At 43.9% G+C, this 25,144-nt stretch overlaps 1 protein-coding gene across 3 annotated transcripts in view; it reads right to left on the bottom strand.

Annotated features, from left to right (window-relative positions):
• The window catches only part of MAPRE2 (microtubule associated protein RP/EB family member 2), a 92,730-nt gene extending 70,326 nt beyond the window's left edge, over positions 1 to 22,404 (bottom strand). Inside the window, exon 1 of one of the 3 annotated variants that reach the window (XM_021386715.1) lies at positions 22,289 to 22,404. In XM_021386715.1, the coding sequence (XP_021242390.1) occupies positions 22,289 to 22,402 (114 nt within the window). In that variant the 5' untranslated portion in view covers positions 22,403 to 22,404. Of the gene's footprint in view, positions 1 to 12,732; positions 12,873 to 22,072; positions 22,172 to 22,288 lie in introns of those variants that run through there. The other 2 variants (XM_021386718.1, XM_021386714.1) reach the window with 2 other exon arrangements.

Here is a 25,144-nt window from a genome sequence, read left to right as displayed (position 1 = left end):
ATCATTCCTAGCAGGTAAATAATGGTTTACTCAGATTGAGGCTCTGGTTATTGCTTGTTTTGCATTCGTGGCCAACTAGTTGAGACACACCAGCAGGAAGGGGTATTCTGAAAGCATCCATCTCTGCAGAACAGCATGAAACTACTTTAAACAGATCCCAGTGGTTCTCAGACTGAATCAGGACTGAGTGATGCAAGAAGCTCCAGCAGGTGAATTTACATTCATCATAAACTCTATTTTAAGAGGAGGAAAACAAAAAACAAGTCTCTCTCCAACACATTATTATCTGGGAAAGGTAAACAGACCTCTAAACACAGCTTGTCTGTCTAGAGGGCTGGATCCCAGCTCCAGGAGCTGTGACTCATTCTGGCAGAGAACTTAGGAATCCTGCTAGCAGACTGGAAAGCTGAAGCTACCTTAAAGCCAAACCAGAATAGGAATTAGCTATTAAACATGTTATTGTTTCATTTCTTTGAATCTCTCCAAGTCTCTTAAGCTTTGCTTTTCAATGTACTCTTTTTTCCTCCATTTGTTTAATGTGGAAAGTGATTCCAGCACAGCTGACAAACCTCAGGCATCCTATTGGCATAGGAACAGCAAATCTGACATGGTATGTTAGCTTTTACTCAAGTAGACCCTCTGAACTGAATGAAGCTGGGATCCAAGAGCACTGCTCCAACAAACTGTAAAGATGGGTCACTCCTAAGACAATGTTTAGGAGAAGTGATCTCGCATCAGAAGGTGTTGAGCTGAACTCCTAACAGGCAAAAGCAGTGGAGAAGCATCGTGACTCCCTTGGAAATGCAGCAGATAATCTGATCATGGAGCAACTTCTCAACTATATTTTCTGAACAGAGTGCTATTTATTGAAGACGGGTTACTATTTCACTGCCTTCAGTCAGTAAGTAGACCTCAACTTGAGAGTTCTTTGCATAAGGACACCACACTGAACTTCATCCATAAACAGTATAGTCATAAAAAGAAGAAGGGGGAAAAAAAGAAAAAAGTCATCCTAACAGAGGTTACCGATGCCTGAAAACTGATGGTCTATACACAGGTCAAACCAAGGATGTACACCTCAGAGCATCTCCTGACATCCTGCATGCAGGTGCTCATCTGAGCCACAGGTAAGGAGCAACATGGTGGCTTTGGCCAGGTGAGATAATTGGCATTCATTTGCCACTGCGTGCAGCAGCACTCCCAGGCCTCCACCTGCTCCACAAGTCACACCAACACCTCAACCTGTACTTCTAGCTTGAGATGCCAGAGCAGCATCCAGGCAAGGGAGTGGTAGGAAACGCTGGGTCATTAAGGTAGAATTTAATTTAGGTGGACAAAGGAATGCAGAAGAGGTTCTAGTTACTGAATGTGCGGGAGCTAACTATGGGGTGCTGGAGTTCTCTTTGGAAGGGTGGAAGGATAAAGGCATGCAATGAAGACAAGGGAGAGGAAAGGATGCCATCTGTTTCCCTCCACTACATGCCAGGCCACACTGCTCACAGCTGCAGACTCTGGTATCACAGCGCTGCTATGCATGAAACAGTGAGCACAATTCAGCTCCTTAATACTCCCCATACAGTCATGCTGACTTTAAAATAGGTGCCCATCTCCTAAAGAGTTAACTTATCAAAACATCTAGAGAAGTCATTCCTTCTACACTGGTAAACATGGGAAAAAGGCCAAGAAGTAAAAGGGGAGAGGAGAAATATCTAGAGGATCTCAAAGTTGTGAGTCCAAGCCCAGCCAAAGGCTGATGGACTGGAAGGCTGCAGGCTTCCAGGAAGGAGACCTTTGTGGGGTCCCTCACTTTGCTAGCTATATCTACAGCCCTGTACCCTATGTTTGTCTCTTTCTCAGATGTAGATGAGTTCCAGAACGTGCTCTTCATGGTAGCATGTGCTGATGGTGGCTATGGACAGATCCAACTGACCCTTGCTCTTGGGAGTTTGTTGGATCTCAGGACAGTCAATGGATTCAACAGAACCACTGCTCTCCAGGGCTTACCTGCTTACCTCAGGAAGCTTTCGCAAGCTCTCTCTCAGTGCATGCTTTTCCCTTCTGTGAACTTGTTTTCTGGTAGCTATTGCTACATCCACAAACATAATCACCTACTGAACCCATTCACACAAATCAACTCAGAATGTGTTTCTATAACAAAATCCCTTCAAACGCTCTAAAAGCTTAACAAAACAAGGAATGAGCAAGAGGGATTTGAGAAAGCAGGCCACAAGCCAAGATACTAAGCCAAAAATAAGACGGTTAAAAGAAAAGGTGATCTCCAGAAAGCAAGGTACAATGCCTTTTAGATGTATCTCACATACTCATACTAAGAGAAGGGGTAGCCATAGCTGTAAGCAGAAAGGGTCAACAAGGAAAAGTTAGAATAGAATGGTTTTTGAAGTGCTTTAAGCCAAATGCCTCCTATCACATTTGACTATATTTGTTCAAGACTTTGTCTGAGGGAGCTGTATTTCCCCTGTGGCCGCACAGCCCTGTGTCCTGCCCCTGCGTCTCATTGACTGGATGCTCTCTGCTACTCCGCACAGATATTTTTTCCTCCTCCCAGTGATGACTGGGAAAGTGATGTTGCATGAAAACAATCTGTAATATAGGCAAACAGTCACCTATTATTGCTTCAAATATCCTTGGCATTTACAGAAAACAACTTCAAAACCAACTTATTTTTAGCAACTGAAAGAATTCAAGCAAACCCATTGTGGCTGATTTCCCGGCATATACTGACTGGAGAATAGTTTTGACAAATTTCAGAAATGGATAAACTCAGTTTTTAACTCAGAAAATAGTGTATATCACTATTTACATCTACTTTCCTGTTTAAAAAAAAATGAAGGGAAAGAATAATTTTAAGACTTCCAGTGTTAAAGGAAAGAATTCCTGAGTTTTTATGATCTATACATGAATAAAAAGCATAAAATAATAAAATAATAAAACAAGGAAAACCCCATACTTTTAGCAGTTGAGTGGATTTCTCAATTTACTGCTAATTACCAGCCCAACCCTACGCTGTCTCACTGTTCATGGGTGAATCCTCTGCACTTGCCCATGGATTCCTGCAAAGTCGGGTTCTTGCACAAAGACACAGATTCAAAGCAAATAAATTAACAGAGTTGAGTTTTGTACCATTCACAACTCCAGAACCATGAGAAATGCTCAGTTTTGGCTCAAAGCACTTGAAAAGGAAGGCAGCTACAGAAGACACGAGATGCCGCTACCGAGCACTCATCCGAGCCTCCCACCTCTTTTACTCTCGCCATTTCTAATAGGGCTTAGTTCCAGCCGTTCTGCTTCTCAGTCACTGCTCTGATTTCAAGTCACATACTGGGATGAAAGAAGTCTAGAGACTTCCTTTAGAACTCTGTTCCCTCCCTCTCATTTAGAAAGCAACCAATCTTTTTTGCTTGTTTACATACAAAGTAAATCCAAGCACATCTTGTTTAACAACTTAGTAGCAAAGAACATGCATCATTTCTCCAGAAGACTTCTTCCACTCTACTTTACTCCTCAGAGAGCAGTCAGCCAGCTTCTCCCGTTTCTGTTGTCTTCTACCCTCCACCCTGGAAGCTAGAGTTTCCAAGATACAGGTGCCTTAGAGACAACACTGGGTTCAAAGCTGCGGCCAGCTACAGCAGGACATCCACTTTTTGCAGCAGCCCGCCTGCCCTCCTCCCATCAGTAAACACCTCTGCCTCCCTGTCCATGAAATTGAAGATGCAATAATTATCTTCCAACTCAAAAGTGATGTAGCAGAGTTCAGCTCACATCATTTTGGTTAAAGCTTGGCACATTTTTTTTTTGGCACAACAAGCAATGCCAAGCAAGTGCATCAAGCAGTAGGTGGCAGACTTAATAGGAAGAGTGTGTCATTCTTTGTGTTTAGCAGCAAGCTGCCACATCATACTTAGCTCCATTTCAACCTAAAAAAGATTTTCCTCTTTACTTCTTTTTGAGAAAACAATCTTATTTCAATTATTAGAGACATCTTTTTGTTAAAACTTTACTTCAGATTCACTGATGCCTGCATTTCAATTCCTGTTATGCTAGTTAAAAGTCTGTTCTACTTGCATTGTCAGTGCCTACACCTGTTGGCTCCTACAACCAGCACAATCACCAGATTTGGTAGACACCTGCTTACATTCTGCACAGCTGACTGCAGTTTGCTATTGACACACTTCTGTGTGCACTAAACATGCATTTTGATTTCTCTTCTGGTAGAGATTAAACTGTGTTGTTGGCTTAAGTATGACCGGAGTTTATCAGTTTTATGCATTATTCCATACACTAGAATCACAACACACTAAAATAAAGTCCAGGGGAAAAGCATTAAGTTATACATTTAGAGGTAAAACAAAACAAAACACTGTGCCTATGTTCTGATCTAAGACATATTTTCCAAAGTTCTTTTAAGTAGCAAAAACTGAAGTTAAACATGAGGAGACTTCACAACATAATAAGCTGAAATGCCCAGGCTGACTTGCTTTGAAAACAAGCATGCAAAACAAGCATAGTGGGAAGTATCTGAAGATGACTTTCATGGACATGTCATACAGGCATTCACAGCAAACCGAGGGACTTGCAGAAATGTGAAAAGGGTACAAAATTACCAGCTTCAGAAACAGCAAAATATTTAGAATAACAAGTTGGTTTAAGAGCTTTAAAAGATATTTAAACCAAGGCAGTATCTTTCAGATCTTTACAGTATCTCACTGTAACCCTTTCACTTCTAGATGTGCCCAAGAAAAAAGCAAGCAGCTTGGTAGGGGGTAAGATTAGGTAGGCTGAATCCCTCTTTCTTGTGACATCAATTTTTTGGATCACTGCAGTGAGTGAAGGAAAATAAGCGTATCAGAGAGTATTCAGCACTAACCAGGTAGGTGTCCCCACATAGGTGGATAAAGCTCCTACCAATCTTCTGTTCCAAAACACCACTCTGCTGCACATCCAGCTGACAGAGTAGCAACCTCTGTTGAGATGAGGAATTCAGTATCTTTCTTCAAAAAGTAAAACTAATCTCCACAACAGTACAGGATTCACTACCTGCATCTATTTCATTGCAGGAAAGAACTAAGCAAGGCCTGGAAAGCAAGCGTGCAGGCATTCATCCCTGAGATAGAACAACCCTGGGATAGCACAGGCTGGGTACCAGCCAGCTGGAGAGGAAAAACAAAACAAAACTGGGGCTTTGTGGGCTGGGTTTGCAGATGCAGAACAGCGATTGCTCCCCTATAATCAATTCTTGCAAAAGCAACATACCTGAGTTCTGGGCAACCACGAACCAGAAGCAGACAAGCTGGAGCCCAGCCCATTACACCCAGGTGGTGTGGGGGCTGGAGCACATGATACCGGAGAGGCTGAGGGACCTGAGCTTGCCCAGCCTGATGGAGAGATGGCTACCCGAGGGGAGGGCATAGAGAAGATATGGCCAGGCCCTTCTCAAAAATACGTATTGGCAGTGCAAGAGTGAACAGGCAAGTTTCAACAGAGCAAATCCTGATTACATGTTAGGAAAAGTGTTTTTAGGATGAGGGTGGTTGAACATTGGGTTCAGTGAAGCTGTGAAGTCTGTTCTTCGAGACATGTAGAGCTCAACAAGTCCCTGAGCAAACTAATCTACTGGGATTAGGTTCAACAGGGGTTGGACCAGACAACCTCCAGAGGCCTCTTTCAACTTGTATTATCCTACATTTCTTTATGAAAGTACCATAACTGCAGGCTGCTCGTGGCCTGCATAGCTCACCTGGGAAGCAGAGCACTAGCTGGGGTGCTAGACTGACATATCACATACCTCTGTCCTTTTAAAAGCTCTGGTGTCCTTCTCTGCCTCAAGATCCTCAACATCAAAAAATTATAGGACTAACTCAACAGTGTAAAGACAGATTCCAGTATCTGTGGAGATGGCAAAAACAGAAGAAAATCTTGTATCTAAATTTTTATTTCACTCCTTAAAGTCTAAATATGTAATGCAGAAGTATAGTTATAATCCATAATGCACAATGTACTTGTGTTTAAGATACCAATCTGAAAACAAATCTTTGCTCTTTATAGCACTGGTCAAACAGCTAAAGAATTCTTGGACTCCTCTCTCATGTGAGTGGAACAGATTGCTTGCAGTAAATTAAAAATATACACACCTGTGAAGGCTGTCAGGCCATATTTTGTGGAATTCTTCCTGCAAGTCCCTGATTAGATAAGGTACATAAGAGCTATTTTTCCATAGATATGCAATGGGACTAGTGTCCCTGAGTGCCAATCCTTACTTGAAGGACTGTGCACACAGCGAGGTGGCCACGAAGCTCCTTGGAGACCCATGTTTTAAGCCTTCTCCAAGCTGCTCACGGGCAGATCCTCACCAGTTTCTCATGTTTTGAGTCAGTCCTCCATCCTCATCTACAAGGCAGGAGACTGGCACACCATCACTTCAGACTGTTCCACAACTATTATCAATGAAGCAGTCACTGATTGCTGCGTGTAGCACAAGTAACATGAACTGAGCATGCTGATAGGACTGGACCCCCTGGGAAGGAGGCAGAGAAACACAGTTTGGTACCTAATCCATGCATCAACATGATGGTGCTGAGCTGCTCAGCCCTCCCAGGTGGCAGTAGGTTTGATAACTCCAAGAAGCAGAACTTCACTGATGACTACAGCTGCCTAATATTCTCAGTAAGATCATTTACAAGTGCAGGCTTCTGATCTGATTAGCAAGTGGAGGCAACCTCACATCCTCCCTAGAAACTGGTAAGACTAAAATCATGGAAAATTGAGGGCTCTTGGTTTACAATAATGATACCATACAAGTAATTAGTATAGATGAAATTGCAAGACCTGTATATTTGACACAGGAAGCACAAATAAGGGTGACAGCTTGTTATCTCATTTAGTTAGTCTATGATATTACACAGTTAAAGCAAGTCACATGGAAGGGGGTTCACGAGGCTGGGTGCCAGGCTTCAGCTTTTCAAGATAACATTGCTTTGTTTTGAAAGGACAGTTTGTGTTTGAAGTTCAAATCAGAAATTTCTGGGCTGCATTTGTGAGCTGTAGTGTTTCCTCCAAGAGGCCACAGTACAAAACTCACAGGAATTTTTATTTTTCTTTATTTGTTTTGCAGACAAGTGCCACAGAACAAAGTGGACTGACACATTAACTTGAAGACATGTGCATCATTTCTGCTCATTAGATAAAAGCTGACTGGGAAATTTCCAAGTTACTATATCATATCAGATTGAATTTGAGCTTCCACAGGATTTTGGCTCTGGAAAGTCTTCTCCTTCAGCACATTGCATGCAAGTACTGGTCTGCAGGAGCACTAAACTCCTTTTAGTAGCATACACAGTGTAAGTGTGGATACTTCCCATACTGCCTTTCCCAGACACTCATTATGCTTTCTGTTTGCTGTCCAAACTAAGCAAGGAAAGCCACCACTTAACCAGAGAAATGGATACTTTGGACGAATTTACCATTTATATACCCACTAGATAGTGGGTATACCCACCCTTACAGCTGGCCCTCCTACACAGGCTGATTTTTCACATCTAGAAGGGAAAGTCTTTTAGCTTGGATGGAAAAGCAAAACACTGGCAGTTGTTCCTCATTGCTTCAGTTGTGTGGAAAACTTTATCATAAAGAGCATGTATGCATCTGACTCAATCTGATTGCGAAATCCACCTCTCTCTCAACAGGGCTTTCAGTTGTGCTGTCCTGATCTCAAGTATCATTTGGAAGCTGCAGCAGGCTGTGCTTGGGCTTGAATACACGAGACCAGGCAAGGTCATTTCTGGTGAGACGTTCACTGGGACAAATTCTAGTTCACCCAGATATTTTGTTCACATACAGACAGCTGGGAGTCTTTGCAACACTCTCAAATGACAAAGTTTGGCAACTTACCAAACAAACTAAATGCCTTTTGCCTGTCAAGAGCACTAGCACATCACTTTACTTCAGTGTTACTCTGCTCTCCCTCAATGCAATGTGTCAGCTTAGACAAACTGCTGTATCGTAAAGAAGACTGCCAGGGTTCAGCTTGCCTGCTCTTTTTTGATGACAAATTGATGTTGAATTTCCAGAATATGAAAGTGACCGTGGTAATATATTTTGACATACAAGATATGCAAAGAATAACACAGCTGAAGCTGTGTCAACTTTATTGGATCAATGCTTTGTTATACTTGGAATCCAATTATTTTTATTCCCAGCAATACTTTTGCTTTCCTTAGAGCAGATATTTATAACCCCTTCTTGCTGAGGTGCTCTTTTTCCTACTGCAGAAAACAGGACATGAATGAGAACCCATACATTCAGAAACACTATTTGCTGCCCCTTTCCCCTCCCAGTAGATTTGTTGATTTGGAAGGAGATGATGGAAGTTTTACTGCTTTCCTCCAGTGCAATTTAGCAGTGGGACAATAACACTGACCAGCACCATCTAGGACCAACCTCCATGCTTGGGATTATGAGACAGGGAGAAATACACCTTGCGGTTCTATCTCAGATATTGCTCTCAGCAAACCTCTTCCTGCAGTTTCAGGTTTTAGAAGTCAAATGTAAGTAGATAACAAACACACACAAAAAAAAACCCATAGATAAAGTCTATACTGCACAGAGGGATACATATATGAAATAACAGCCTCTGCACCACTGTCTTGGAAGATTTAAATGGATGCGTTTAGGCTGCAGCATAACCTATACATTTATCTTATAGTGCATTACCAAATTCAATAAAACCTCAATAGGACCTTCATGCAGAGCAAGGCAATACTCTGAATTTTTCACACTAATGCACAGTGAACAAAGTGGCAACAACTCCTCAGAGCCGCATTGTTTTAATGGACAGACACTGTACCAGTAGCTACGCGTTCCTTTCAAAGCAAGACAAAAGACATCACTGCCATCGGTCAGACAAATGGTTCTTGTTGGCCCACAGCTACATAATAAGCTCCCTGTCATTTGACAAGCCCATCGTAGAACTTCTCTATCTGGTTTTCTAACATGATCGTGTGTTGTAGTCCCTGCATCCTAATGAATGATTAGTGCTGCAGCAGACAATGCATCACCCTAAAAACATAAGTATAGCACTAATCACATCCCTTGCCCAGTGTGCCCTTCAAGCATTTAGCACACTTCACAAAAAGCTATTTTAGGTCAGTAACATCTGACTGGGTGACTGGCAGTTACATTTCTTTCTCAGTTTGTTATCTTATATGCAGACATAAATAAAACCTCTTAAGATCTTGGTTATTGAAGGAGAATTTTCATTGCCTCCCCTACAATGCACAGAGAAGTTGAACTTCAGGCTCCTGCCTCATGATGGGAGATGTTGCTCATTTGCATGATTGTCAAGTAGATAAAGAGACAGAAAAATTTCAAATTCACAAGAGGCAACATCTCAGTTAACCTTAGCTTGGTTTGACTTGAACTAATCCAGGGCAGTAGAGGCCAGCTGACACTTTCTTCTGACAGCACCCTGAGAAAAATTACTACTAAGGATATCCAGTCATCTTGAGGAAACCGCAGTGATTTTAGGATCTGTAAAACACTTCTGATTTCAGGTTTCCAAAATTTAAACAAACCAAAATAATCAGGAGAGTCCACGGAGGTTTGCTGGTTCTTAAGGTAACAAGGCACCCAGCTAAGCAGGGCCAGTTCAGGTCTTCTCAATGGTACGCTAAAAACTTTGGCTGACCCAAGAATACAGATAAAATGCATTTCCATCCTCATTCAGGAGTTAGAAAGCTCAGTTTCTTGGAGGCAGCAGAAGAGTTTATGGGAAACAAGAGAGCCACTGGAGACAGCTCAGTACAGCAAGGCTTCAAAGCTGGGCAAAGTCTCAGAAGACACCATTGGGATGGTGCCTCTCTCCATCTGCTCAGCCCTTCCCATCCCCTGGGGCTACCCTTCCCCACAATCACCTCTCTTCCCACCAGAGCTGATACCTGTAGGCAGTCCCACACCTCCATCAGCTCAGTTCCAAATGCTCTCCTGTTGCCATACAAGGTCCAGGAAGGGAGAACCCAGAGGAGAACTTAATTTTAGCATCCACCAAGATATGATGACGTTTTATGCTTGAAATTTCTGATAGAAAAACGATTTAAATATGTTAGGACTAAAAAAATACCAGTCTGGAATCATTCAGCTGCCAGTGCCTTTCTTCATTGCAGGGGAGCTGGACTAGATGATCTTTAAGGGTCCCTTTCAACTCAAACAATTCTGGGATTTGTACACCACACCAAATAAGTAAGTTACTGAAAAATTTCCATTGTCCATCTGTCTCTTAATTACACAACTTACCACCAAGAAACCATCTTTGTGGACTTTCTGCACTTAGTACAAACATGGCTCCAAAAATCAAAAATCAGGAGAGGAAGATGGCACCCTTATGTCTGCAGTTTGGCTACTTGAAAATAGTCTATTAAAATTAACTAAATTTGATCAAATATAGAAAGTAATCTGTGATAGGAGAATCAGTGTCCTTGGAATCATTCACGTTGAATAGTAGGTCAGTGTCATAACTACAGGCGGTAAGTACTTTATTCCAGGAGTACTGCTCTTCAAGTCACAAAAAGACAAAAGTCATTTTAATCCCTGCTTCAAGAGGTGGCCAAGTTTACAGACACAAGTTAAGCATTGCACCAAAATCCTAAAGTAAATAACTCTACATTGCTCACTTGAAAAAGCCTGAACTTCTTCCCTGATTCAGAAAATCCATCCAAAAGAATCCAAGAGCAGAAACACCTACGATTCTCTGCTGGTACTGTAAGTTTCAGGCTGGATGTTAGGAAAATTTCTTCTGGGAAAGAGTGATGTGGCATTGGAACAGGCTGCCCAGGGAGGTGGTGAAGTCACCGTCCCTGGAGGTGTTCATGGTTAGTGGGCATGGTGGAGATGGGCTGACAGTTGGACTAGATGGTCTTAGAGGTCTTTTCCACTTTAATGATTCTATTTTATGATTCTATTTTCCTCTTTCTTCCTCCCATTTACTGTATTAACAAAACAGAAAGTAACAGCAAGTATTTTTGAACAGTTTGTTAATAAAGCAGTTTGCAAAAAACTTAAAATAAATGCAATGCACTTAAAAATATCTATGAAGAATCCAACCACAGCATGTCAAGACATTGGAAGAATGGCATTGGATAAGGCCAAGGGACTCCTCTGCAGGATGCTGCTCTGCTGTCCAACAAGCCTCCTCCCACCACAACCCAGTACAGCCAAATTCGTCACATATCAGTAAAAACACATTGTAAAAAGTAGAAGTGACCACATGGCTCAAGCACCCTACAAGTTCAATATTGACAGTATGAGCTCCAAAGCAAAACCACAGCATTATCATGGTGGAAAATGCATCTCCTCAAACTCAGGATGCATTTATTTTCTCATGTCTAAGCACACACAGCCAAAATACTCTGACAACCTCCCCAACTTGCATCATATCGTTTTGCCCAAGGGGCTGTCAGTCAGCTTTTCTTGCCAGATACAGCTTTCACAGTTTTGCTTACAGTTAGGAAAAAAAGAAAAAAAAAAGAGAGAGAACCCATCAACAGCACCAGTTCTGTGGAAACCAGGACTTTGGTTATTTTTGTGGCACTTGGTAGTACGACTAGTACACTTGGCAGAAAAACTTGTAGACTAGTGATCCTCAACTACTTCCCATGTTTTGGGAGCAATGACTGAAAACAAAATAAAACGTGATTTCATTCCTTCTAAACTGAAAGGTCACAAAAGAAAATCTGGATGGCTACTAGTGAAGCGATTGGAAGGAAAAGTTAACTTTTCAGATACATGTCTCTGGTTGCTTATTCCGTTTTTTTTTAAAAGGCCAGGCTTTCTTCCATTTTACCAAAAGCCTGACGGGAGCTCCAAAAAAAGCATTTCTGAGGCTCATTCCCCTCTTGCTAGTTCCTTACAATTATATTTTACCAACTATAAGCTCTGAGCTAGGAAACCAGCGTGAGAGTGGTACTTTGATGCTGGCCATTACTCTTGATCTGTCCCAGCAGCACCCTCTCTACATTGCTGTGATCATTTCTTCAGTACTTCAGTCGATGATTATGAATGTTTTCACCCAGGCATCTTATAAACAAATACAGACGCATCTAGAAAAGCATTGTACTAACAGGGGCACCTATGCTGAACAGCAACAAGCCTTCATAGCACATACTTTCATTTCAGGACATTCACAATAACTCAAGAGACCTCTGCTGAACAGAGTCGTTTCTAAGCATTTACGTGCAGGTGTATAAAAGGAAACCGTGATACAATTCAAACCAGAATTATGACAGGATTCTTGGGTGTATCAAAGAGTTCTGACTAAGCCACAGTAATTATGCAATTAAGCATAGCATATCTTTTATTTGTACATTTGAGAAGTTAATACTGGGGTGGCTAACAAACAGCAGCACCATAACAAAAGCCACAATAGCCTCAGTGTTGTAGACAGGTGGTACAAATTAGTCCTCAAAGTCATCACTCTTAAAGATCAGATCACCTTATAGCAAATACTAACCTCTCCAAACTCTAAAAAGTTTGGGGACATTTAAGGTTGTTTTTCCCCTACCTGAATTGGCATTACAGGAATGCAAAACTATGGAGAACAAATCTCCAATTACACACGATGAAGAAAATACAGGCCTTTGAAATTACAGTAGTACTCAGGTCTCTGCCTCAGAGGTATTATGCACAAAAAGGAACTAAGCTAGTAAAGCAGACTCCATGACTTACCTTACTTCGCTGTTTCAAAGATGTATTTGGAGGACCATCCCCACTACGGGAGTCTTTGTGAGGCCTTGACATATTAACAATTGAAGAAAACAACAAACAAACAAACAAACCAGCTAAATAAAACTGACAGTTGTCAGAGACTGGTAAAAAAAAAAAAAAGAGCTCCCCTAGAAACCTTCTCCTTATAAACCTCACCATGGGTGTAGCTAAATGTCTGGCTCCACCCTTCATCCCACCCAGAAACTCAGCCTGTAATAAAGTTTGAAGCAAGATGATTGTGTTGTCAACTTCTTGTGTGCTCTGTTTACTAGTGGGAAAAAAAAAAGTAGATAACTAGTTGACATCTTCACGAGATAATGGTAACAAGCAGATAAATAAAATTAAACTTGTCCCTAATATTTGCATTTTCTGCTATACAGTCTAGAAAAGTTAAGTGGGTGAGCTTGCTTGGTTGCTTGCCTTTTAAAAGCACTGCTGTAGCAACCTGAGGAAAGCCTAAGAGCTTTTAGTATTTATTTGTATTGGATGTGTATCATATTTTAAACCAAACATGTCTACGAACTTGCAGCAATTGCTACTTACACCACTACAACCTATCAAGAGCCTTCACCACCAGTCTTCATCACTGACATCACGAAGATGATGCAAGATTAAAAACCTTTGCAAACCTCATTAAAACACATACACGCCATGGCTGCACAGGGACCAGAACTTCTAAAAACTAGATTCTGTTCCTTTGTCTTCTAACTACTGTAATTTTTAAAGAAAAAAAGATAACACAGAAAAAAACAAACTTTCTTCTTTTCCTCATGGTCTAATTCAAGAGAGTGAAGCGACGCACTAAGCTGTTACAGCCTTAGTGGTTAGATTACATACTGCTTTGATGTGTAGTATAAACAGATCAAGAGGTATATACTCCTGTTTCTCACTCAGCATTCTGTACCCTCCCAACATATATATTTTTTCTTTTTAAAATTGCAGGTATAAGGAATTAGAAATTCACAGTGGTTGGGCTCTTCTTCCGTGAATAATTAAGGTTATCCTGGCACTCCTGCAGGAGTCTGGGTGTGAAATCGGAGTTCTTGAGTTGCTTGGCAGGAGCCCAACTATGCTTCTATCATCTGGGTTTGCTGTCAAGGGAGTGATTAGGAGATTATGTTCTTGTTAACAAGATATGTGCGAGTAATGGCTATTACGCCCAACATTTCCTGTATTTAAGTTGAAGTGATTGCTCCATCTTGATATGGAGAGGTATTTTCCTGAATCACCATCATAGAATGGTTTGGGCTGGAAGGGACCTTAAAACTCATGCAGTCCCAAGCCCTCAGGCTGCTTCCCACCAGATCAGACTGCCCAGGGCCCCATCCAGCCTGGCCTGGAGCGCCTTCAGGGATGAGGCATTAAGATTTCATTGTTTGGGCCAAGTCTTAACTTTAATAAGTATTAAAAGTACATGCATTCCTTCTCACAAAACCAGTCCACTTCTGTCTGAAAATGCTAATTGGCCATTAAAATACATGTATCCATATGGAACTTTTACTGTAACATTAAAACATAAGCTTAATATTGCCTGTGTTCCTCTTCCAGTCCTCACAAAGCATCAGATGGAGGAAAAAACAATCAAAATATAAGATTTTGCTTAATAAGCTACAGCTTTCACTTTTCATTGCTTCCATACCTCTGCAAGCAAGAGAAAGAACCTTTTGCTTGAAACTCCATAATTAAAGGACAGATACTTATGTCTCTTTCTGTGGCTGAAAGAATGTAATCTCATGTCATACCATATGTGAATACAAAAATTCTGCAGTGTTCTCCAGGGTCAATAAAATCATTTCATCTTTAGAGAAAGTCTGATGATTCTGGGAGAAAAGATAACATCTTGGTGAGTTCACAAATTAAGCATAGAATGCAAGAGCAAAGAAAACAGTTCTATTTAAATATCAAGTTGGAAGAAATATAATAGATTTAATTTTCTTTCCTACCACTCCAAGGTCCCATAGCAGGCTTGCTCTCTACCCATTTCAGCAATGATGACAAAGCAGATTAGCCCTGACACCCATGGTTGAATTCTCCCTCATTTGGGGCTGATGTTCTCAAGGACAGTGGGGGAATCCAGAGGTGTGGGTGAAGGAAGGAGGAACATTGCTAGAGATGGGCAAAACCAGAAATCAAGAAACAAGTACTGCTGTGCTCTGTGGAGCGAACCCTGTACCTAGGCTAGGACTTGGATCCAGCTTCTGTTAGGAATACTGGATGGTATTAAGAGAGGCCTTAATTTTTATAGGATCTGCTCTTTTGGCTGCTAGTAATTATTCTCTAATACTAAAACATGAAATGGTAAGAAGGTACAGCCTGAGCTGTAGCAGCTAGCAGCTAAAACCAAGAGAGAAATACTCTGTGCCTCAGACTGGCTTCTAATAAACCTTGCACATGGAAAAAAATATCTGATTTTCTGAGTATTGCCAATGCCTCTTCCAACTACACCTGCACTGCCTCCTAGAACTACCTTATTATATTTCTAAAGGCAAACAAAACATTCTGCAGCTGTACAAGCAGTCACACTTGTTGCTGTTACAGCCATGGGGAATTGCTAAAGCTCAACTGACCAGACCGTATTTTTGCAGCCAAAACTGGAAGAGGTGAAAGCAAAGCAAGCAAGCAGGCGTCCAGTGGGTCAACCCTTACTGAGAGCTCACCTCAGCAATACTCACCTCCATCAGTGCCATCTGGCTTTTACAGCAACTATTGTGCAAAGGCAAGACTTAAAAACACATCTGCTTCCCTAAGCAAGAGTAACTACAAGTGCTCCCCCAAATCTGCATTGGGGCAAGACAGAGGTAGGACCCCGCAGCAGTAGAGTACAAGCTAGAGATGAAAAGAAGAGGTTGCCCATTGACCCAACAGAGTCAGAGATAAGGGGGGAAAAAAACCAAGCTGGCAGAATTGCTGATAAGAGGAAGTGGTGCAGTCAGGATGCAGCTAGGAGGAAGAGAAACAGATAAAGAACGTGAAAAATTACTCAAGGGGGATTGTATGAGAAAGGAGTGCAGTGTATGAAAAGGCAGCAATGAATGAGAGCAGGGCTCCTTCCAGGCAGAAAAAAAAGGGTAATGAACCCAGAAACAGCTGAAAGCCCAGACCTTTTTTTTTTTTTTTTTAAATCTGGAATTATTTAATCTCTACTTCAAAAGTTTTCCAAGAGACAGCAAACCAAGAGCTGCTGTTCAGAACTTCAGCAAATGCAGTTTTCCTCTGACATTCCCCAGACTGTTTCCAGCTGCACCTTGCAACTTTTGCTTCCTACAGATTACATATTCCTAAAGTTTCCTGTGGCTTGCTAAGGAGGCACAAAGATCTTCACAAACAGCTGTCAGTGTGTACTCTCCTGTATCTCTAACTTTCCGTTTTGTTTGCAACTATTTCTCATGATGATGATTGACACCAAAGCACATTAGATAGTTAAAGGATTAATGGAGTTGAAAGAAGTGGAAAGGAACTGCCTATAAAAAGTTATTGCAACTAATCATGGCTCAGAACTTAATTCATGAGAAAATAAAAACATTTGTGATAATCAATGAGCGGCTTTAACGTTATATTGCATGCTACATTTATATCAGAGTTCTTAAATATTTGATCATTTGGAAATAATGGGTATTGTTCATATCTGTACAGGAGATATGCAGAGTAACATGTTGGAGTGGAACACAGCTTCATGAATGGGTCATCCTGCCTACATCAGGAAAACCCACTGTGTGTCATGCTGTATGGGGAACCAAATGCCAAGGCAAGCATTTACTCTGTTAGTACAATGCGGCAGCTGGGAGTTGAAACTGCAATCCTGAAGAAGTATGAGTTACCCACTGCCTCTCTGATTAGTTTAATTACAAACATAAGTCACCTGTTTTCCTTTAGTGTATATATTTCTACTGATACCAACCAGATGCTATCTGCCAATGAGCTGTTTCCAATTTTAGAAAGCAAAGCAATTAATATTTTCAGGTGTTTGGAAACGTATTTATCAGTCCATCAAAATCCAAAAGACCCAAATACTGCCAGACAATACTTGCATTTGTAGGTACTCCTGCAAGATAATGTCCTTAGCACTCACTGTCAGGCCTGAAGAACTCAGGAATCTGATGGAAATCAGATAGGGCCCTTACTACAAGAGAGACACTGAGGTGCTGGAGCATGCGAGAGAAACGCAGCGAAGCTATGAAGGGACTAGAGCACAAGCCTTATGGGCTGTGGGAAATGGGATTGTTCAGTCTGGAGAGGAGGAGGCTTTGCGGAGACCTTACTGCTCTCTGCAATAACCTGAAAGGAGGTTGTAGCAAGGTGGGGTTCAGCCTCTTCTCCCAGGTGGAAAAGAGATAGCATGAGAGCTAATGGCTTTAAGTTGCACGAGGGGAGGTTCAGGTTGGATGTTAGGAAAAATTTATTGTCAGAAAGAGTGGTGAGGTATTGGAACAGCCTGCCCAGGGAGGTGTTCAAGAAGCTTGTGGATGTGGCACTGAGGGATATGGTTAGTGGGCATGGTGGGGATGGGCTGACAGTTGGACTAGGTGATCTTAAAGGTCTTTTCCAACCATGAAATCAAGAAAAGTGTTCTCCTGTTACTTCTATTTTGCCTCTTAGCCTGGATCTTTTCTTCTGGTTTGCAAGCGTTCTTGAATCTGGATTCTTGAGCTCTGCAAGGGATGCTGCACTCTCAGGAGAGATGAGTCATGAGATCCAAGGTTAGTTCCAAGTGCCACATTGCAATGAAAATTGACGAACAAGTTTATTCATAGCATTTCTATTCAGTCTGAATATGACAAAGCCAAACTAAACATATTGTTTTCCTTTGATAAAACTGACTTGCTGTCTGAAGAGACTGTTACTAATCAATATTCAGCCTAATGTTAATTGGGACATAAAGTGGTTACCAGATCAAAGCATATTTGAATAAAATCCCTCAAAAAGGAGTAGCCTGAGAAGATACTTGTCTATTTCTCATCAGAAGTTGCATAACCAAAGCCTGTGGTGAAATCAGAGACAGCTTCTTCTCTGCTGACTTTAACAAGTCTATCAAACCTACAAACAGATTTACTAGATTAGAACAATTTCACTGCCTGAGGATTACTTCTAATAAACCTGCATCTTACATCTTCCTTCCCTTCCCACCTGTCAAATCTAGGATTTGTATTTTCTAGCATCTCGTTATTTTTACTTGGCTTTTGCTAGGCATTGGTAATTAGATCAACCTGCAAGCTTGCTATTCACGTGAATGGTAGGTTACTTAGTATTAGGAACTCACTAATTTTATCCCTTAATGAAAATTGACTCAAATTATTTTAAGTACTGAATATCTGAAATTTTCTGAGTAAATACTTTTGAGTTCTTCCTACAAGGTGGAAAAGTTACATAGTCAGCCATTTTCAGAAGCGATTAGGTTAAAGATTAGGCTCATATTCCTGTCCTTCAAACAGGACATGTTTGAAACTTGGGCTCATTCAAGGCTCAGTGGAATAAAGCTAGGAGAACAGAAATTTTTTCAGCATAAGACTCAGAAGATTCTGGGCCTGAAGAGGTGCTCAGCTAGGATCAAAGGACTTCCCACAAGCTTTGTCATGTTTTCATCTTCTTCATCACCGCTTCTCCATCATCCACCTTTACCTACCAGTGTGGAGCATCATCCTCTCTTCAAGGCAGCAGCTGCTGATCAAATCTGAGCATGCTTGCCCCACCTAAAGCCCTGCTCTTGCTATGGGGACTGTCAGACAGCAGGGTAGGCTTTCTTCAGCCTTTTTAAAACCCTTTCTGGACGTAGCCAAGATAAAAATAGCCCAGGGCAGCCCTGCAGCTAGGCTGCTGACGCTGGCAGTGCTCCCAGAACTGCTCTTAATCCTGCCTGTCCCGCAACTGTGTGCTGGGGATGTGGTACAGCCCATCGATGACAAATGCAATGTGAAACAGCTCCAAGATCCAGCTGCATCTGCAGCTAATAAGATGATAAATGCTTGTCCTGACTTCTTTCCTGGAGCATTCTTGTTGTTTTCTGTATCCTTTTCCTGCAGTTCAACTTCTACCTTCTACTTTCCTCATTCTTTACCATGCTTCCAGTCCCCTTTGCCTCACTTGACCTCCCCAAATGCAGATTAGTCACTGCTTTTCCTTACCATCCATGAAGCCTTCTCAATCCCTTTGTAAGCAGATGTTCTGTTTGAGGTTTTCCCCACCTACCCTCCCAAGATGGCCGAACCCCAGTTTCCCTCACTCCCCTTAGAGTGCACAACATTCCCAGAGCCTGGCAGCAGGAAAGGCCCAGAGGCACCTCATGGCAGTAAGGATACAAAAGCTGTGCACTGATTGCCCAGATCATGTCACCTTTTCAGCAGTAAGAAATGTAGCCCCACTGAAGCTGAAAGGAATTCACGGGGGGAGTTGGAGCTATCCTAAACTTAGTGCTTTGCTAAGCAAAAACACTGACTTTTATATACACATATGCTATACGTATATAAAATAAATAATATATGTGAAAGTGCTGAAAGATCCAGGATCTCACTGAAGCCTCAGCCAACACCAACACATGTGCCATCATGCAGTGATCGGACTTTGGGCCACCAGTGACTCAGAGCAGTGTTATTGACACGTTCACCGCTGGTGCTTTCTGCACCTTCTGCATTTTCCCATCCCATGCCTCACACAAACAGTGGCCCAGCCCAGCTCTGTGAGCCACAGCTTACAGTTTTTGACACGATATTGTATCACTCTCCAGAGGTGCCTGAGGGAAAAATTCCACTCACCTAATTGTGTTAGTCTGAAGCTTCTCTCTCTTCTGGGATTAAGCTTGTTTTCAAAACACATAACCATATAAAAAAAGTTTCAGTGTTGCAAGAGAAAAAGGGCTGGGATAATAGCTATTTTAAGCTAAATTTGAAGGGTGTGTTTTAGCAAAATTTACAGCAATTTTGAAGGCTCCCTTTCTGCCCCCCCCAAAGTTTGCTGAGGATGAATTCCTGTGATTACCCATTTGGGTGTGTGTATGTGTGGGGCACTGTTTGTGGTTTAAGTAACTGCTCCTCTGAGTATTTCGCTATAATTTGAAGGAATGGTCAAAAAATACTTCCAAAATATCTGAGCAAGGTTTTACACTAGCCAGAAGAGACAACACTAAATAGTTTAGAATACTTGAGCTTGTAAGAGCTGAAAGAAAAAGAAACATGATTTGAGATTTTTATTATCAGTGGGAGGACCTAGATATAGAACATCAGACAACTTAAGTTAACTGGGACAAGGCAACGCATATTAAACTGAAAGAGCTGAAATATCTGCTCCAACTCTCCGCTACCAGACAGATTTGTCACTGTGGTTGTTTTCAATACACTTTAAAGAACCAGGAATAAAGGCTCTGTGTCCTTAACATAGAATGGCTTCGGTTGGAAGGGACCTTAAATCCCACTCAGTCCCAACACCATGCCATGGGCAGGGCTGCAGCCCACCAGCTCAGCTGCCCAGGGCCCCATCCAACCTGGCCGTGAGCACCTCCAGGGATGGGGCACCACAGCTTCTCTGGGCAGCCTGTGTCAGTGCCTCACTGCCCTCTGAGTAAAGAATTTCCTCCTAATATCTAATCTAAATCTCCTTCCTTTTAGTTTAAAACCACCCCGCTTGTCTTGTCACTATCTGTCTGTATACAAAAATGGACCCCCTCCTGCATACAAGCTCCCTTCAAGTACTGGAAGGCTGCAATGAAGTCTCCCAGAGCCTTCTCTTCTCTGAGAACAAGCCCAGTTCTCTCAGCCTCCAGATGTCCTTCTGCATCCCCTGTTCCTGCTGCCCTCATGGACAGGCTTTGAGAAGCAAAAGATACAGCACAGACACCTCTGTTCCTTCTTGGAGAAACAGACACTACAGGAAGGTTTAACCTTGGGGAACAGGCACGTGGTAAGGGGCCAATTGCCAAAACCTTCAAATACGCATAAAATACTCCAAATTACAAACCTCACAAGGACACCCCAGAAGTTCTTTTAATCTGTTAGGGCAGTTGGCCAGCATAGGCCAACCTACCACATCACACCCCACACAGTGAGGTCACAGAAAAATACCCGGATTTCTTCTGCTTTTGAAATACATCCAAAGGGCGTAGGTATCTCAGAAACAGGCACCAAGCCCACTAGATGGTAACTGCCCCGTCTTCTGCTGTCCTACCAAGCTGGATCCTTCCCTCCTTGTAACAGTGAAGAATGTACGGATCCCATGTGCTGGATTTGAGGCTGACTGGGAGAAACCCACCCTTGCCCTCAGGACAAGTCAGATTCATGAACCGTTTGTCACTTCTGAAGCCCAAGGCTGTATTTCAGCGGAGTACGGTCAGCCAGCCTTTCCTACTAGGGACAGTACAAAGCACACGTGCACCAGGGACTTGGAGGGCACTCGGTCTGTGAGCTAGGCATCCTGATGTGACAGCACGTACAGCTGCAGAATGAGAAATATCTCAGGATGCCCTTGAGATGTTTCCTCCAAATACTGAGCACTTCACTGAAGCGATCAGAACCCTGGCTGGGAGATTTACCCTGCAGCAGTGCTGCTGCAGAAGTTTTTAAGCAGTTCATTTTACCTTTAAAGACAATCTATTTTAAGAGAGCGAGTGCATCTTATCACCCTTGCGCCGTATTTCAAACAGAGCACCGCACTGTTCTGCCACTCCACTCAGAAAATGACATCTCTGCCGGCGTTTATCTTCTTGTAAAACAGAGAAAATTGCCGCGATATTTCTTTTTTGAAAGTTTCCACCTCCTTCGCCGCTGCGGCTCTCTCGCTATTGGAGGTTAGGAGCTTACACCATCGGCCTCATCCCATCCGCTATCCAGTTTGCGGGCACAGACAGAAAGCAAAGAGCCCTTTGGGAAGCCAGGAAAGTACAGAAAGGAGAGTAACTCTCCACAGAGGGCTGTTATCGGCAGACGCTGTTTTAAGTGGAAAACCAGGTGATGCACTGATCGCTTGCCCCGGACACCCGCAGCCCGGCGGCAACAGGCGTGCCCGCAGCGCCGGGCCGGAGCCCAGGCGGTTTAGCGCTGCCAGCCGACCGTCACGGAGAGAATCACACTTTCCTCTTCCCACTGCGGAGAGCCGGGAATAGCCGCTCGCTCCCCTCCACGAAGTACTTTCGGGCCGACGGTGACAGCGAGCACCAGACGCGGCCCCCGCCGCGCTACCTGCCCCGGCCGGCCCCACTGCCCCGTTATCCGGGGCCCCGCCGCGCACAAAGCCGCCCCCGCCCCGCTCGGCACCGCACGGCTCCGCTCGGCCTCTCCCGGTGCCAGCGCGGCACGGCGCGGCCCGGCGCTCGGCTCACCTGCTCGGCTCCGCGTCGCCGTCGCCGCTTTTCCTTTCTCCCGCCCGCCCGCTGACAGCCCGGCTTTGTCCGCCCGCCCCGCTCCGCTCCGCCTCGCCCCGCCCGGGAGGCGACACGTGAACCGCGCGGGCACCGCTCCCAGCGGCGCGGCTTGGCCCGGCTCGGCGCTGCCGTCCTCCCGGTGCCCCCACACGCACGCCGTGTTTGGATCCCCACCTGCTCTCCCACACGCGGCAGCCCGGGCCCTGCCTCAGCCCCGAGCCGCAGATGGGCTGTTGTTCCAGCCTTGCCCACGTGGAGCCCCGTGTTTGTGTTTTTCAGCTCTGTCATGCGGCCGTGAGCGCCGGGGGAGGAGAGCTGTGTGGGACGCTCTTCCTATTTTTGTGGTGGTAACCGTAAACCGCGGCTTGGAGGAAAGGAAACGGCCCGGATCGCTCCTTCCCTGTTAATGCAACATGATCGTTCCCGCTGAGCGTTAAGTCGGGACGGGCTCGGATGAATTATAAAAAAAAAAAACAACAACAAAAATACGGGGTGGGAGGGGACAAGGAAAGCTCAAAAGCTGTGACATAAATAGGCTGGATTTGCTGCAGCCCCTTGTTCTTGACGGGGGAAAGCAGCGCATCTGCTCCAGGAGACTGCGGCTCCCTCCTGGGCAGCTCTGTGTGGGTGCAGGGCTGAGTCCCAGCTTTTCCCCCAGTGTTTTTGGGAGTTTTGCTGCGTGCATTATGGGATCCCATGTCCTTGGGGATGCATGGATCCCATGCGATCCCATGCAGGGCGGGCACAGCTCTGCTCTCCCACTGAACCGAGGGAAAGGACAGCCCAGCAATGGATATGGAGAACCCAAGGGTCTCCAGGCCTTCCCACTGCCTGGGCCTAAGCCAGGGCCCAGAGGACCAGGGTCACCTGCTCTTTGGGCTTTGGGCAGGGGCTTGAACCAGATTCATGGCCATCAGGTGGTCCCGGTAGAAGGGTGGTGACGGTGCCATGCTGCCAGCACTGCTCCACATATGGATCTGATGAAGATAAATGGGGGCCAGAGGTCTAGTGTGCTCATGGGCACCCCTGCATTTCACACATCTCACAAAGGGGAAAAGCACTCTCACTCAGGTAGTGCAGAGTGGCCAACATTTTGAGGACCTCCCATTCAAAGTCAAAAGGATTTCCTGGTTTTTGTTTTTTGTTTGATAGTGTCTGAGAACTGCCAAATTTCTTCTTAGTCCTGATATGAAATCTATTTCTGAGTCTATGGAACAACTAAAGGATTTTACTGCATCAGCAGGATTCACTTAGAGTGTTTAGATCAAAAGATTTGTTATTTTTGTATGATCTCTGGAACTCTGCACTGCTGTGTACAAGCTCCTGGTGCACAAGTTTGTCATCAGCATGTGCCCGAATGGCACAGGAACTCAGTTATCTTCCTTGTGCAGAAGGGAGGCTGCACAATGAAGCAATGAGCAAAGAAAGTTAAGCCTAAAAATGTCCCTCCATTTTTGAACACGTCCTGTCTAAATGCCCACAAGGAGACCTGCCGCTTCAGGAGACCCGCTGCCTGCAGATTTAGCTGCAGGTCACCATGTGGCCTCTCTCTCCTGCTTGAGGTACCCAGCACCCGAGGTCAGAGGTGTGGGTCTCACCTATGGCCACCTGCTCTCCTGTATGCCATTGCTGGTCATGGTGGGCATCATGGGTCACCCTGTGCTTGTACACCACAGTGTACCATGGTGGTCATTTCACAGCACCCCAGAATGACTGAGGCTGACAGGGCCCTCTGGGTCCATTCGGCCCACTCCCTGCTCCAGCAGGGACACCAGAGCAGGGGCCCAGGCCCACATCCAGGTGGCTGCTGGAAGTCTCTGAGGAGCAGACTCCACACACAGCCTTTGGGCAGCCTGTGCCAGTGCTCCGTCACCTGCACAGCTCAGAAGTGCTCCTGGTGTTCTGAGGGAACCTCCTGTGTTCCAGTTTGTGCCCACTGCATCTTGTGCTAGCACTGGGCACCACAGAAAAGACCTTGGCTCTGTCTCCTTTGCACCGTCCCTGGAGGTATTTATACACATTCATTAAGATCCTTCCTTAAGCAGGACTTTACACTTCTTCTTGTTGAACTTTATGAGGTTCCTGTCAGCCCTTATAACAGCCTAGTATGGTGGACATCATCTCCCAGAGCCTTCAGGTACCTCAGAATGCAAAGAAATGAGGACTTCTGAAAACAGAGAAACTCTTGCTGAGGTCCATGGGAATGGTGGTCATTGGTGTAAATGCAGAGGCTGCCCTCTTCGTTGGCATCCTGACATGGATTTCCTTCCCTCAGACACTGTCCACGACTCCGTTCTACTCAGATGTCAGCATCAGTGTAAAAGGACCGTGGCTGCTGAATCAGACATTTTTTATAGTAGTGCCTCTGCAGTAGATTTTGCTTCACCTAATGGACAGGAGTTTGGGTCACATAAGTGCCCAGCACTGGGAGGTGCCTGTATCAGCTTAAAAATCTGTTTCTGGCCAGTGTAACCAAAGCGGTTGTCTTTGTGCAACTTATTTGCCATGTTCCACCAACGATGCTGGATATAGCAGCACCCAAATCAAAACTGATTTAAAAATGAACATTTGTCACATCCCTAAAAGAAGATGCTTGCTAGTTATTCCTTAACAAAACTTGCTCTGCAGCTCACATATGCATTCCTGTTTAGCAAGTAATGACACCAGAAAATCACTCCAAATTGAGAAGGCAAACCACAAAACAATACATTTGTGCCTTAACTTTCCTCCAAACACGGAAAAAGTAGCACCTAAAGATATGGCTGTGACCCGGTCAGCCTGCCCTGACACAGGAAAGGCCACTGCACTCACAGGGGTTGGTGAAATATCTGTCCCGGCGGAACACAAGGGAAACATATCCATCTTCAGCCACACTTTCCTCGCAGGGAGAAATGATGACTTTTAGTTTTTTTTAAGAGCCCTTCACATTTAATCTTTAATCACTGATGGAATAGTTGCAGTTAGGTTATGGGACATAATCTCGGTGTAATTTATTACCAAAGGCTTTTTCCTGAACTCCTTTGACCCTGC

This window comes from Numida meleagris, chromosome 2 (assembly GCF_002078875.1).
Source record: "Numida meleagris isolate 19003 breed g44 Domestic line chromosome 2, NumMel1.0, whole genome shotgun sequence".
Classification (NCBI taxonomy): Eukaryota; Metazoa; Chordata; class Aves; order Galliformes; family Numididae; genus Numida; species Numida meleagris.
Note: the sequence above shows the minus strand (reverse complement) of the source record. Positions and strands in the feature narration are given on the sequence as shown.